The following is a 16,115-nucleotide window of genomic DNA, read 5'->3' on the forward strand; positions in this document are numbered from 1 at the left end:
AAATACCAACTGCAATGCTTTGAGCATCACAGCAATGTGCAAGCCACCAAATTCAACAAATTGACAGATGAGTGGTGGAATAAATACTTAAGAGATAATAATTATTGTAAGATTAATGTGAATAGTGGTCATTATTTTGATCATCTATTCTTACATCTATGTCAAGAAAGATGTTTCTCTGTTCCAATCTGGATGTATCACTGAACAGGAAGAAAGAAAGAAAAGGTAAAAATGTAAAGAAATCTTTAGCAGATAATGTATCACATCCTAACATGTATTTAATTTTTTTTTTTTTTTTTAACATTTCTTGGCTACAACTTATACCACTGATTGAAATATGAAAAAAGTTTTAAGGCTTTCATAGCAAATAAGTTTCTCCTGATTTGCAAGCCATTATAACTGCAAAGTTGGTTTGAGCAACAAGGTTGGAAGTTTAAGCTCACCAGCACCTCTTTGGAAACCCTATACAGGGTTGCTATGGGTTGGAACCTATTTGAACAACAACATCAATTACTAGTGTCAAATCACCTAAGTGTCTCAGAGGAGTAAGCCTATAGTAGATAAAGTAAGACTAAGAATTCCTTGGGAACACGGTGGCTCCAAAGGATATTCACTAGTCTGAAAATCACAAAGTCAGTGGATCAAGACCACCAGCTGCTTTGTGGGAGAAAGGTGAGGCTTTCTGCTTCCACAAAGATTTCAAAAATCTTGGAAACTCTATACTATGAGTCAGATGTGACTCAGCAGGTCTTAACAACAACAAGAAAGAGGTCTTATGACACAATGGCAAAGTGCTTGACTCCCAACGGAAAGACTGGTGATTCTGAACCCACCAACAGTTCCGTGGGAGAAAGACCTGGCAATTTGCTTCCATAAAGATTCCAAACCAACCTAACCTACTGCCATCTAGTCTATTCTGACTAATAGCAATCCTGGGTAGGGTTTCTTAGGCTGTAAATTTCATCTTTCTCTAAAGCAGAGGCTGTTTGGTTTGAACTGCCAACCTGTCAGTTAGTAGACTAGAGCTTATTCTAAAACGCCACCAAGTGTCCTTTCCAAAAGATTATGGAAAACCCTAGAATACCCTATGTAACCTAGAAAATTGTGTGGGGTGTTTCTACTTGTCACAGGGGGTCATATAAGTCAAAAATCTGGACAGCACTTAATAGCAACATTCCCATCTATCGTGTGAGTTACTTGCTTCAGATCTTTAGCTAGCCTTCCACGATGTTAAAAGTACAGTTTAAATTCCTGTCTGTGATGTCTCCTAGACCTTGTGTCCTTTCTTTTACCTCTTTGTGTTCCCTTTCCCAAGTCGTTCGACTCCCACTGACCTCATCATCGTTGTTGAGTACCACTGAGTTGGTCCCGGCTCATAGCAACACTGTTTAGGGTTTCCAAGGAGTGGCAGTTGGATTTGAACCACTGATCCTACAGTTAGCAGTCCAAGGCTAATCCTTCACACCACACTGACCTTAGCTCCTTTAAAATTCAGTCTCTAAGTTCCCTAGTTACACACTTGGCTACTAACCAAAAGGTTGATAATTCTAATCCTTCCAATGGTTCCACAGGAGAAACAACTGATTACCTGCTTCCATAAAGGTAACAGGTCAAAACACTCCCATGGGGCAGTTCCACTCACCACACTCAATTGCTCCCAACAACAATATCCCACTTTAGGGACTTTACTAAGGTATGTGATGGCTATTTTTCTTCTCTATGTCTGGTTTGTTTTCCGTGTTCTTCCAAAACAAAAACCAGTCGGTGCCTACTCACAGAGACACTGTAGGACGTAGTAGAACTGCCCCTAGCGTTTCCAAGCCTGCAAACCGTCTTAGAGGAAGACCGCTGCTTCCTTCTCCCATGGAGCATCAGTGGGCTAGGATCTCCAACCTTTTGGCCATCAGAGGATTGCATTCCTTATTCTCATCTGAACGGAAATATTACCTCCTAGAGAAGTTTTCCAAACTCAGCCTGTATAAAAATGTTTAATGACCACCCCTCACTGTCCATTTTGTTCTTCACCACATTGGGGTCCACCATGGGTAGCTATTGCTTGTGTTCATTGGCCGTACCACGTCCCCAAGAGGAGCAGTCTTTGCTCTAGGTCTGTCCCGTTCATCATTGTACCTACAGCATCTAGTCAGCCTCAGACAGATGCTCTATAGATACCTGAATTTAACCATGAAAACTACTTTAACTAGAAATAAAAACAAGTGATTGTACTTTAAGGCAAATGCCAAACCATTTCTGTTCTACTGATTTTCAGAAGATTTAAAAAAAAAAAAAAAAGTTTATCAAATTGAACAGATATTCTTTCTTGTTCAATAATTGCTCATTGTCAAGTTAAGATTAGCCTGAGTTTTCATTGTTGTCAGTTTTTATGAGTGTCACCTTGACTGAATGACTTTGTTTTTAAGTGTTAGAGAGACAGGAGCCACAATGGCTCATTGGATCAATGATATATAAACTCTTCTGCTTTGTTTTCAAAGCCCTGGTAATTTTGCCTTCATTCTATGTATACAGCATTATCTACCTCTAGATCTTGACACACCTTCCTTTCTGGGAAAACCGTGTTGCTCCCTGTGCTGTTTGTCTAACTTGTAAATGAGCTATCACTAAGGAGGTGATATGTATGAATGCCCGACTAGTGAGGAGGAAGATGTGGGCTTAAGCGAGAAGATTATTCAGGCAGACAGAATGCAGATACCAAAGCACTAAAACCCGATCCAATATAGGGTACTTAGAAAAATGCTCATTATGTGTACTGCTTTTTGAGTATATATAGAATTTCTGGTGTGGTGTTATAGGATCAGGACTGGATTACAAACCACAAGGTCGGCAATTCAAACCCATCAGCTGCTCTTTGAAAACCCTATATAGGTTTAGTGTGAATCAGAACTGATTCAGTGGCACTTAACAACAGCTACATGTGAGTATATGTTTCAAGTAACAAGGGGAAATGTCAAGGAAGCAGATAAGACTCAATACAGGAAGAGCTTTGAAAGATCTTCTATGGGATGCATTCACCCTATTCCTTTCTTTATATTTTTCTTTTCTTCCTATCTCTCTTTCGTGATCTCTACCTTTCTTTTAGAGAATAGCAATTGAAAGCATGGAATTTCCTTAGTCTAATTTGTCTTTTAGTAAAATGACAACAACTTAATATCAGAAGACACGCATAAAAGTTTCATTCAAATACTTTCCAGCTTTGAGTAACCTTGATTTCCTTCTCAGTAAAATCGGAATAATGTCTCTCCCTACTGGAGTGTTGGTTGTTGGGATCAAGTTAGATAACAAATTTTGTTCTGCCATATGTAAAGTAAAATAGAGCCAGTTAAGATTAGTATGCCTTTTGAATTGTTTCTTAACCTAAAACTTCAGAAAGACCTAACTTTACACACAGCCAGAATCTACTATATATCAAGAGACACAGAAAAGAAACATAACACAGCCCCTTGACATTCAAAAGAACTCTGTCAGTAGGCTGGAGCTGTTTTAATGTTCCTTGCAAGCAGGGGCCAATCCCAGGTACTCCTGACCAGTCTGAAGAGGACCTGGCTCAGGTGAAGGATGAGGTAGAGTGGGGAGAGGTAAAGAGTGACACTAATGTGCTTGCTTTGAAACTCGAGTAACTGATCCACCTTAACTGAGGATAAATATAATTTTATCTACAATTTTAATTCAGACATATCACTGGACTGCTCCCACCATGGTCGGCAGTTCAAATTCACCCACTGCTACTTGGAAACACAGGGTCACTATAAGCTGGAACTGACTCAATAGCGCGTAACAACAACAACAACAAAGCATTCACTACATTATATATCAGAGTCCTGGTGTGGTGCTGTGAGTTAATGCGCTAGACTCCAACGTGGGTTTGAACTGCAGGGGCAGTGGTTCAAGGTCACCAACCATCCTCAGAAACCCTCTACAGGGTCGCTATGGGTCAAAACTGACTTGATGGCATTTAACAACAACAATATATACGTACTAGTTTATTAACACTGTATTTTTTAAGACTTTATTGGCCCCTTCCTTTTTATTCAGGACAATGACCTCTGTTGTATTCATTTTTCTCAGAGCACTTAATACTATTAGGTTCTAAATACATTAGGTACTTAAAACATTAGGAACTTAAAACATTAGGTACTAAAAATGTCTGTGACGAAATACAGAAGCAGTGTTTGAAGTTTAATATTCCTAAATGGTTAGTTGTTTTTAATGTCTCATCAGGGAACTCATATCTACCAGACAGGACAGAGTAGCCCCTTAGGGTTTCCAAGGCTGTATGTAACCTTTACAGAAGCTGTCTGCCACATGTTTATGTGGGGAGTGGCTGGTGGGTTCAAACTGCCTAGATTTTGGTTAACAGTCAAGTGCTTTAACTCTGGGCCACCTGAGTTCCTTGTAAGTGCATACTAACAACTTTTATTATAATGCTATAAATATATATTTTTTCAAAGCTCTGAGATTGCTCCCCCCTTCCCCTCCCTCCCACTGTCACTGAGTAGGTTCTGACTCACAGAGTCACTTTCACAGGGTTGATTCTGAGTCTAAGTGACCTTATAGGACAGAATTGATCCATAGAGTTCCCGAAGGTATAACCTTAAAAGGAAGCAGCTGGTAGGTTCTGGCTACTGACCTTTAAGAGTGGTTACGGTGGTGGCTGTGTGCCATGGAGTCGGTTCTGCTCACAAGGACCCTGTACAGGGTTTCCAAGGCTGTAAATCTTTACGGGAGCAGAACGCCTCATCTTTCTCCCTCAGAACAGCTAGTAGTTTCAAACTGCTGACCTTGCAGTTCACAGCCCGTTTCGTAACCACTACGCTACCAGAGCTCCTTGACCTTTAGCATAAGAGCCCCATATTTAGCAAGATTGCTCCAGGTCTATTTAAATGGTGTGCAGCTGAAGGATAAGCACTGGACTGCAAGGTCTGTTTGAACTGCAAGGATGGTGGTTCAAACTCACCATCTGCTCTTGGAAACCTATACAGGGTTATGAGTTGGAACTGACTCAATGGCACTTAATAACAACAATATTGCCATGGTTCTTCCGGGAAATACATTTCTCAAGATGAGCAATACTGTAATTGTAACTTGTTAGGCTGATGACATCAAAAATTATGTATAACTTTATATGAAAATCACAAACTGTAATAAAATTAATGATCAGCATTCAACATTTCCTGTTAGGTTTAACTGTATTGTTGTAAAATTTGATAGTTTATAGGACATACTGTGATTAAAAATTGTTTATAATTTAAATTTTCAACTTTAATTCTTATTTGATGTGATACATTTTTAAATATTTTATTCAATTGACTCAGTGCATTTTATCAGAAGAAGTATAATCTTTTCTCAATTTTGTTTTAGGTTATGAAACTAACATGAACTTAACTAGCCAGGAGGATCCTAGTGCATCAGAAATTACACCAGAGACTCAAGACAGAAATGCAAATAACCGTGGGATTGAGTTATCTAATTCACTGTCTAGTTGTATAACTGCAGAAAATGGAAATTCCATCACAAATGGTAAGCACTTTTTAAACTTCTTGGAAGTAAATAGAAAAAAGTTTAAGCTGTGTAAACTTTCTATCAAGACTGGGAATAAAATTTAAAAATTAAGTGACTTTAAGAATTAGAAAATAGAATATAAACTGCCAAATTTCACTCCAGGGATTATTGTCAATATATTATTGCTTAAATTAAAGGATTAGAATAGAGTCCAGATTACTTTACGTTGCAGAGATCTGTATGGAGTGTTGTTATTAAGTGGTGTCAAGTCAGTTCCAACTCATAGCGACCCTGTAGAGGGTTTCTGAGGAGCAACTGGTAGATTTAAACTGCTGACCTTGTGGTTTATAGTCTAGTCCGTATCCTATAGCATCGCACCAATAAAAATCACTCTTATACTTAACAAAGGTATGACACAGATGTTGTAATAGCATGTTTGATTTTAAAATGCATTTTTCTTTTTATAAACGCTAAGAAATGTAAACAAAACCAGTAAAGAAATACTAAATGGAAACTTGGCTTTAGGTATTTAATTTGAGAATATGACCAAGTCTAGTACTGGGTTTGGATGCTTGTACTCAAAAGCTGTCTGCTACTGCTTTGTACCATCAAATTGGGTCTAACTCATTGCGTCCCTGTACAGGGTTTCCAAAGCTGTAAATCTGTACAGTAGTGGAAAGCCTCATCTTTCTCTCTTGGAGCAACTGGTGGATTCAAACTGCTATGAATTTTAGCAGCTTAACGTGTAACCCACTATACCACCAGGGCTCCTTAAAAGTAGTCTACTAAGAAATAGCCCGAAATACCACCATAGAAAGCTTGTAAGTCCGTCTTCTGCCTATAACTAATTGGAATACCTAAAAGGGGGATACAACGTGCCCAGAGAATGAGGCTTCCTGTGGAGTCTCTGCATTACACAAGACCATAGATGGAATCCTGAACAGCATCCAGAATCTTCTGAGGGGAAAGGTCCACTTGAAAGGGCAAGCAGAACAACCTGTAGTGGCCAGAAGAACAGAAGATACATCCTGAAAGAAAGACTGACAGGAAAAATACAAAACAATATAAGCAGGCCGACTGATTACAAGAACAAACAAGTGGCTCGCTCAGGAGACATCAAGGCAAGTGGTCGGGTCCCCCTCAAGGCAAACCCCCTTCTAAGACTAAGGCTCAATGGGAATACACGCTCTGATTGGTGACCATGCTCGTCATCCATAAGGGTAAGTGAGGGGAAAACAGCAGTGAAGCGGCGAGCTAAGCCCTACAACGCTCACTAGACTCCTGTGAACCCAGATGGAGACCTGGTTGGCCAGCAGTGTGCCAAGTCCAGGGGACTCTTGGACCCAGAGTCAGCGACATAGTCAGAGAGGACTAGAGTGGAGAGTAAAGCATCCTGTTGATAAGAAGAGAGGGCACATACATAAGTACACCCACACTAAAGAAAGAAAGAGAGAAAAAAAAAAAGTGGTCTACTAGTAGTAGCTAAAACAGTTGATCTCTTTCTCACAGCAAAATCAATGATGTAAAAAATACAAAACAAAAATAAGAACCTGAATGCCATCAAATCGATTCCAACTCATGGTGACAAGATTTGCTGTACGATAGAATGGGGTCCGTACTGTTTTCTTGTTTTTTGGGATTTTTTAGCTATACTCCTTTATACGTACAGGTCTCCAGGTCTTTCTTCCATAGCACCATGGGGTAGGTGCAAACTGCCAGCCTTTCTAGTAGTTGCTTAACACAAACCATTTCTGTCACCAATTAACCCTATAATAGCTGAATGGAAAATTCTGATCAACCATCCTTCTAAGAAAAAGAAATGTACACAGGGTGTTTTTTTTAAAACCGTGATTCAAGACACTAGAGAACTTTGCAGCCAGTGAAATACTGAGGTAGAATTGAAACAGTAAGTATCCAGTGGAGGCTGAAGCAAGTAACTCATGTTCTAGACATTTCTCCTAAGGACATGAAGGGCACTGTCCTTACCCTGAAAAGGCAGCTATGTATTTTATTCCATTTCAGGATTACTTGGATAGAGACTAGAGTCCAAGACCTGCTAAGACATCGGGTGAGGTCTGTGCGCACGCATCCTGAGGGTGATTGTGAACGAGAATTAGTAGCCGCAGTTCACCTGTGAGGTATTTCAACCCTGAACTTTAATAGAGATGGTCCATGATTGCTAGGGCACACAGGTATCTAGGAAGAGCAAGCCAATTTATCCTGAAAGATAATGGCAGCATATTACACTTCAAAGTATTTTTACAAAACATTTTTCACTCAATCCTAATAAAAAATAAATAGACACTTGAGGACACAAAATAAGATAAATATTACAAGCATGTATAGTAACCAGTAGTAACACATTCACAAGGACTCCAATTGTTGGAGTTCAAAGGCACATACTACAAGTAAATATGTATATATTTTTTGATATTATATTTGATCCCAAGAGGATCAAAGAAAACATTGAGAATTTCAGCAAAGAATGGACACAAGAAAAAAAGTATGAAATGGAAATTCTGAAATTAAAACTATCTATTAATCAAAATTAAGTACAATAGAAGATAAGTTTAAAAGTTAATTATATACATTTATTAAAATAAAATAAATATTTAGCAAGTAGAAGATATGTTAGAACATTTTCAGAATGAAGCAAAATAATGGAAATTCTAGAAAATAGGCTTATAGACATAGAGGTTACAGTAAGGATTAGTTGAATCCTAGGAGTAGAAAAACAAAAAGCATGAACAAATAAAAATAATAATTGATGAGAAATCTTACAGAAGATTTCAAAAACTGATCAAAGTATCAAAAAGGAATTTAAGAAGCTATATCAAGAAACAGAATTTTAAAAGTAGCTTATAAAGTTCAATGTGTGCCTGCCATATAACCCAGCAGTGACCCTATATCTAGGTATTTAACCAAGAGAAATGAAAATATATGTCCATATAGTCCACAAATACTTATGGTGACTTTATTCATAATCACCCTGAACTGAAAATATTCGAATGCCTTCAGCTGTTGAATGAGTAGCTCAGGCAGCGTAGTGGTTACGAGTTGGGCTGCTTACCGCAAGGTAAACAGTTCAATAAAACTACCAGCATTTTCATGGGACAAAGATGAGGCTTTCTGCTCTTGTAAAGATTTACAGCCTTGGACCCTATGCAGGGTCACTATGAGTCGGAACTGACTCCACAGCATACAGCCACCAGCACCATCATAACACTAATGAGATATGCACACCTTCGAATAAACAACAATTTGAGATCCAAAGAGCAGTATTTATCCAAGAACAAAGTTCAGAAGGGTTCAGAGAGGAAGAAGAATGGGGGGAGCACAAAAGAAGAAGTGGGATAAGTGATATTCCATGGGGGAAATTACAACCATAGAGATGAAACACAATGCTTATGAATTGTTGAATCGAAAATTGATCTGCTCTGAAGAGTCTATAATTCACAATAAAATGTTTAAAAACAAATCAAAACACCCCCCAGAGCAAGCAGCCTAAGAGACAGCCAAAACAAATCCGAAAGCCATATAGATTTTCAAGGAAATTATCCTAAATGCTCAGGTAGAAATAATGCAAAACTTACGTAAACTCTTTTTAGGAAAAAAAACAGATAGAAGGAAAAGAAATGAAAACCCTCCCAGATGGTTTACAACCTAAACATTACCTGGATAAAACAAAACAAAATAAAAAATATTGAAGAAAAGAAGTATATCCTACAAGTCACTCCACTCATAAACAGGATCTAACAATTTTAACGGAAGCATTAGCAGTTCAATTCCAGCAGTGCATAAAAAGGATAACACATCATGTTTAATTTAGGGTTATTTCTGACTTGCAGTTGTAGGTTAACATTTAAAAAATCAATACAAGCTTTTGACGCTCTCAGTAGATACAAGAAAAGCATTTAATAAAATGAAATATGTTTATAATTTTTTTTTTTTAAATCAAACTCTTAAAACACTGAGAATGTAAGGGAAACTCCACAAGTTGATAAAAGGTATCTATTGAAAGATTAAAGCATGTAATAGTGAAATGCTACAAGTCCAACCTTTAAGATCAGCCGAAATGTGCCTACTACATCAATTCGTTATGGCCACCACGGGATCTGTACTTTCCTAGGGAAAAAATAAATAAATAAATAAATATATATATATATATATATATATAATAATTTAAAAAGTAATAATGATATTGTCATTATTCAGAGATTTTTTTTTTGATAAATCAAAAGGGATCTATAGTTATATTAAAATTAATAAGTGAGTTTAGCAAAGTTCTTAATTTAAAATTCTTTTTCATTCCATGTAAATATCTCAAATACATCATGATTTTTAAAGATTTCAAGATTTCATTTCTAGTGGCATCAATAAACACCAAATAACTAGGAAATTTTTAAACAATGTCTAAGATCACTACATCAAATACTGCCAAATATTACTAAAGGAAATTTTAGAAGACCTAAATAAGTCAAGTGTTTAAGGATTGTAAGGCCCAATATAATATATTATATGAATTGTCCCAAGACTAACCTATAGGTTTGATAAAACCACAATCCAAACATCCACACATTTTTGTTTTATTTTTTATTTTGTATAGAACTTGAGAACTAAATTCTAAAATGTGTATGGAAATGCAAATAAATAAGATTAACTAAAAAATGTATGAAGAATGAAGAGGGAAGACTGCTTTTCTAAATATAAAGACATTATAATTATATTCATGAAGACAGTACTGATCTATTGCTAAAATGATAGATGCATGTTGTTGTTAAGTGTCGTCGAGTCATTTCTGACTCACAGCAACCCTTTATAGGGTCTCTGAGGAGCAGATGGCGAGTTTGAACCACTGACCTCGCGGCCCAGTGCTTTATACCACAGCTAATTTATGGGGGAAATATGGCATTATAAACACTGGGAGAAGGTTAGTCACTCAGTTGTCCTTGTGAGCAGTGGGGTGGGGTCGGGGGAATGGATCTTAATCCCTAACCCATTCAATACATTTAAAACCATTCTTGGAAGATTATACATTTAAATACAGATAAATAAAATTTAGATAAGAAAATATAGGATAAACTCTCTCTTACCACAGAGGAAATAAAAGAAAGGATTTCTTAAATATCATACAGAAAAGCGCTAAGCATCAAGAAAATAACAGACACATTAATTAGGAGAAAATATTTTAGCACATTTAACCAATAGGTCATATTCAGAATGCTTAAAAACCTTGGAGTTCTGTTATGGCTGCGTGGGTTAATACACTGGACTGCAAGGTTAGTTTGAATTTCAAGGCTAATGGTTCAGGCTTACCAGCTGCTCCTCAGAAACCCTAAACAGGGTCTCTATGAGTCACAACCAACTCAACGGCATTTAGCAACACCAACATACATTGGAAACTGTAAGACAACTGAACAGAAAATTGGACAGAAGATATGAGTAAGCACATTTTTGATAGAGGCCAGCCTCACCCGTCACCAGAGAACTATATATAGATCATAATACAATGTAATAATGCATATTCCGCTCCTAGTAGGATGACCAAACTGACTGGCAAGGATGAGGAGCTCTGCCATGTGATTTTGTTTGGGTTGAAAAGAACCACCTGCGATTTTGAGAGTGACAGGGACACTTGGGCAGCTTGCTATGTTCTGTTTCTTGACTTGGGTGGCATTTATCATTCCTCAATTAACCATTAACTGGTCAGTAAGAGAGGTGGTGAGAGAAAGAATGAGTTTCACGCTACAGGATCCAGGGCTGTGGGAACTTTATGGTCAGTAGAGATGCAGTATCCCTTCCCAAGCTCCCAGGTAGGCTGAGGATTTTAGTTTTGACCTGCGCATATTCCTGATTCCAATGTAGCCGGTGTTGACTTACTAAGGAAGAAGAGGAGTGTGGATAGTAGACACAAAGTAGCAATGGCAGTTCTCATTACAAGCAGTACTTTAGTTGGAATGAGTCTGAAGGTGAGTAATTGGTTGGGGAAAGTTATTTATGGTTAACCTTTAGTTCCCTGGAACCATATTGGACGTTGTGTTGCCCTGAGAACAAAAACTGTTTTACACACACACACAGTTGGGGGAGGGACATGGAGGGCGAAGAAACAGAAAGACAGATAAACTTGTATGTGTTTATGCATGAGTCAGCCTCACTTTATAAAGAGGAGGCTTCAGTATAATGATTAGGAATATCCAGCTCACACATTGAAGGGTTTTTTAATACAATGGGGGACTGTGAGACTGATAAGCTAGCCCAGGTGTAGCGCTGTAGGATAAGCACTGCACTGCTAACCACAAGGTTAGTGGTTCAAATCCACCAGCTGCACCTTGGAAACCCAAAACAGGGTTGCTGTGAGCCACAACACATGTAATGGCATTTAGCAACAAAGATGCAGAAAGATTTTGAAAATAGCACTAAGCACTTTTGTTCCCACTAAGAGAATATAAAAGTTTGGCAAAGTCTGAAACAGCCTCCTAGGATCCCTAAGCCACCTTTCTTTCTTAACATTTTTCTCTTCACTGACTTTAGCAGTTGTCTTAAAATTATGTGTAATTACTACTACAGCATTTTTATTTTACTCAACTTATAAAAGCTTCACATGTTCTATGTGGCAATTTTGAAAATACAGAAAAAACAAGAACTACCAATAATTCTATAGTTTAGAAATAACAAATTAGTTCAGAGTGTAGAATTTTACTCTTTTTTCATAAAAATATACATGTACAAGTGTGTGTGCGCAGTATGTGTTGTTTTTGTAAAATTTGGTGTTCTGGTGTGCATATTATACTGTTGTTGTTGTTAGGTGCCATCGAGTTGGTACCGACTCATAGCGGCCCTCTGCACAGTAGAACGAAACACTGCCTGATCCGGGGCCAACCTCACAATTGTGGCCATGCTTGAGCCCATTGATGCTGCCACTTTGCCAATCCATCTCACTGGGGATCTTCCTCTTTTTCTCTGACCCTTCACTTTACCAAACATGATATCCCTATCCAGCGACTGGTCCCTCCTGACAATATATCTGAAGTAAGAAAGGTGAGGTCTGGCCATCCTGGCTTCCAACGAGTACTTTGGCTGTACTTCTTCCAACACAGATCTATTTGTTCTTTTGGCAGTCTGTACCAGCAATCTGTTTTTCACCCCTTAGGATTTTTTTTTTTTTTTTCATAAAAATATACATATACAAGTGTGTGTGCACAGTATATGTTGTTTATGTAAAATTTGTGTTCTGGTGTGCATGTTGTACTAGTTTTCTGTGTTTTCCCTTAGTGATACCATGCGCTGTAGTATAGTGTCAACAAACATGATGTGCATTGTATACAGCTATGATTTTTATTAGATACATAACTTCCCATCATATAGGAATACCATAATTTCAAGGAACTAAGCCCTTTAGTAAGGAGCTCTGGTAGCGTAATGGTTAAGAATCTGTTAACCTCAGGGTCAGAAATTCGAAACTACCAGCTGTTCCATGGAAGAAAAGATGAGGCTTTCTGCTCCTGTAAAGATTTACAGCCTCGAGGCCGCATGTGAAAGTCGTTGAGGCAAAACCACGATGTTCCGGATCGAGGGCCTAGCGCTGAAGCTGGACCCAGAAGAATTGAAACGGAAGATGCGCAAGGATGTGATCTCCTCCATACAGAACTTTCTCATCTACGTGACCATGCTGTGAGTCACTCCATTTACCTTAAAGAATTTGGACAGCATATGAAGATTTGGCGTCACATCTGAATCTACAATATGAGGAACCGGGCTCCAGTTTCTCCGCCCATCTGCAAATGAGAAGTCCCAGAAAGATAGGAAACATTGAATGGACCTAAATATTCTCCTTGTGAAAAATAAGTTTGCTCTGGTTACTGACTTCCTTAGCTAAAATATAAAACTGTTTGGGAAGTATGAAGATTTCTTGTGGTCATATTGCACCCTTAGGCCTCTTTTATCTTTTATTTCTGCCCAGAGTGTAGCTGTGAAGAGTTCCTTACAATTAGTCATGTTTTGTAGAAGTCAGCGCAGACTTAGATTTGAGCCACAGGACCATTAGTCTGATATTTAATAAATGTCTCAAGAATGAAAGAAAAAAGATTTACAGCCTCAGAAACCCTGTACCGGGTCGCTATGAGTCAGAACTGACTCCATGGCACACCACCACCGCTACACTGGAGAGAAAGTTTCAGTCTCTTCTGACATCCATTTAGGTCTTTTCCTTCATTATTGTCACTGTGAGTCAGAACTGACTCTATGGCACAGAACTACCACCACCACCAAGCCCTTTGCTGGACTTTTTGACTACCAATTATCATTCTCAAAATAAAACTTTTTATGATGTGATACTTTTTTCTTGGTATGTACTGTTTAGGGTGTATCTAGATAAATTACAAGATATCATTTTTCTTTAAACAGAAATTACTTTCTAGAATCTCTGGTAATAACTATTTGTAAGGGTAGGAGAAATATTACCTACTGCCATTGAATTGATGCCAACTCTTAACAACCCTGTGTGTAGTATTTTTAAGGCTGTAAATCTGTATGGGAGCAGAAGCCTCATCTTACTTCTTCAGAGTAGCTGATAGTTTTGAACTTGGGTTCGTATTCCAGTGCTTATAAACAGTGCCAGCAGAAGTACTGTATACCCTTACATTAGAAATTGAGTATTTCTAAATAATAAAAATACAATTGAGTATTAACATTAATCGATTTTTGTGTGATAGAAGACAGTTTGCATATATCTAGTGGTGGTGGTGGTGGATATATGCTATGGAGTCGGTTCCGACTCATAGAGACCCTGTACAGGGTTTCCCTAGGCTATCAATCTTTATGGGCGCAGAAAGCCTCATCTTTCTCCCATGGAACAGCTGGTAGTTTCAAACTGTTGACCTTGAGATTAGCAGCCTGACTCATAACCACTATGCTATCAGAGTTCCTTATAGATCCAGTATAAAATACTTTAATTACTATTTTTCTTTCATTTTTGGAATATTCAGTGATAGCTACTAAGTGATATAAGAACATTTAAAGTATACTACCATGATTGAGGGAGAAAGATGAAGCTTTTAAACAGAAGCTGCATCCGTGTCGTCAGTAATTGGGGACCACTTGAAAATCTTAAGTATTTTAAACACAATGGAAAATGATTTCAATTCAGATTTCAATCTTTCAGATCAACTTGACATGTTTATGTTGATGTACTATTGTGAATACAAGTCACTCCCCGTGCCTGAAACTGTCACCATGACTATTAAAATATCAAACAGAATGGCCTGCACATTTAGGCCTTTAGCAGATATTTACTGATTGAAACAAAAATGCATGTTACATATGAACGAGTAAATCATTCAACTGCCATTGAATCAATTCCGACTCATGATAACCCCATGTATATCAGAGGAGAACTGTCTTCCATAGCATTTTCATTGCTAGTTTTTTTCAGAAGTAGTTCACCAGATCTGTCTTCGGAAACACCTCTATTTGTACCACCCAGAAGGAGCCTGAGTGTTGTATTTGGTTTGTGATCAATCGCTAACCCAAAAGTTGGTGGTTCAAACCCACTAGTTGCTCCCTAGAAGAGAAGACCTGGCAATCTATGTGTGTAAAGATGCCATCCAAGGAAGCCTTATGGAGCAGTGTTATTCCGCAACACATGTGTTCGTCATGGCTCATTGACTCACTTCACATCACTACCAACAGAGACGACTTGCAAGGCATAGAGTAGGAAAATATCTCCTCATTAGTATGATACCACAATATTGGCAGTTCGAGCCCACCAGCCACTCCTCAGATGAAAGATGAGGCCTTCTGCTTCTACAAAGGTGTAAAGTCTCTGAAACCCTATAATGGGTCACTCTGAATCAGAACTGACTCCACAGCATACAAAAACAATAATATTACAGCAATTGAACAAATGGTGTATTTTTGCAGCATACAATATGTACATCATCATGAGAACTCTTAAAACAATGATTAAAATGGATTCATAATTCACACAGTACAACGTACTCTTGGAATAAAGTGATAAAATGAGAATAAATGTTCAAAATAACTTCAGATTCCAAATGAATCAAAGATAGTGCTCGCTAGGAAATGATTTCTCTTTTGAATGTCAGTATCTGTGTGCTACCTCTCAGTGAAATAATTATCTGTTCATTTGCTGAAATATTAGTTATATATGGGTAATTATAGCTATCACTTATTTTAATTGCCACCCTTTTACTAATGTGAACACAGACTTAGATCTCTTTTTTGTTACTTAATTATTCCCTGGACTTGTGGTAATTTATCATGATATTAGAGAACAGTTTTTAGTGTTAGAACATTTTAGTTATACGAAACAAAATATTGTGAATGTAAAAATGTTTACTGTGTCAGAAGAAAGAAAGAAAAAATTTCAACCAGGCCACTTTATGTTCCATATGATTTTCCTTATTGCAATTCCATGATTATATATTTTGTTCCTGGCATCAAAACATAAATCACAATTATTGAATATAGAGATTGCATCTGATTTTACATTTACTGTTCTCTAAAGGCTCTTTTTAAAAAACTAATATTATAGTTGTCATCTGTGTATGTTGTTGTTGTTGTTGTTAGGTGCCATCGAG

At 37.7% G+C, this 16,115-nt stretch overlaps 1 protein-coding gene across 1 annotated transcript in view; it reads left to right on the forward strand.

Moving 5' to 3' along the window:
* Nucleotides 1-16,115, forward strand: part of MYO16 (myosin XVI) — a 912,243-nt gene that overhangs the window by 847,755 nt on the left and 48,373 nt on the right. The window contains exon 32 of the mRNA XM_006851537.1: nt 5,377-5,535. Coding sequence (XP_006851600.1) covers nt 5,377-5,535 — 159 coding nt within the window. The remainder of the gene's footprint in view (nt 1-5,376; nt 5,536-16,115) is intronic.

This window comes from Chrysochloris asiatica, unplaced genomic scaffold (assembly GCF_000296735.1).
Source record: "Chrysochloris asiatica unplaced genomic scaffold, ChrAsi1.0 scaffold00029, whole genome shotgun sequence".
NCBI lineage: Eukaryota > Metazoa > Chordata > Mammalia > Afrosoricida > Chrysochloridae > Chrysochloris > Chrysochloris asiatica.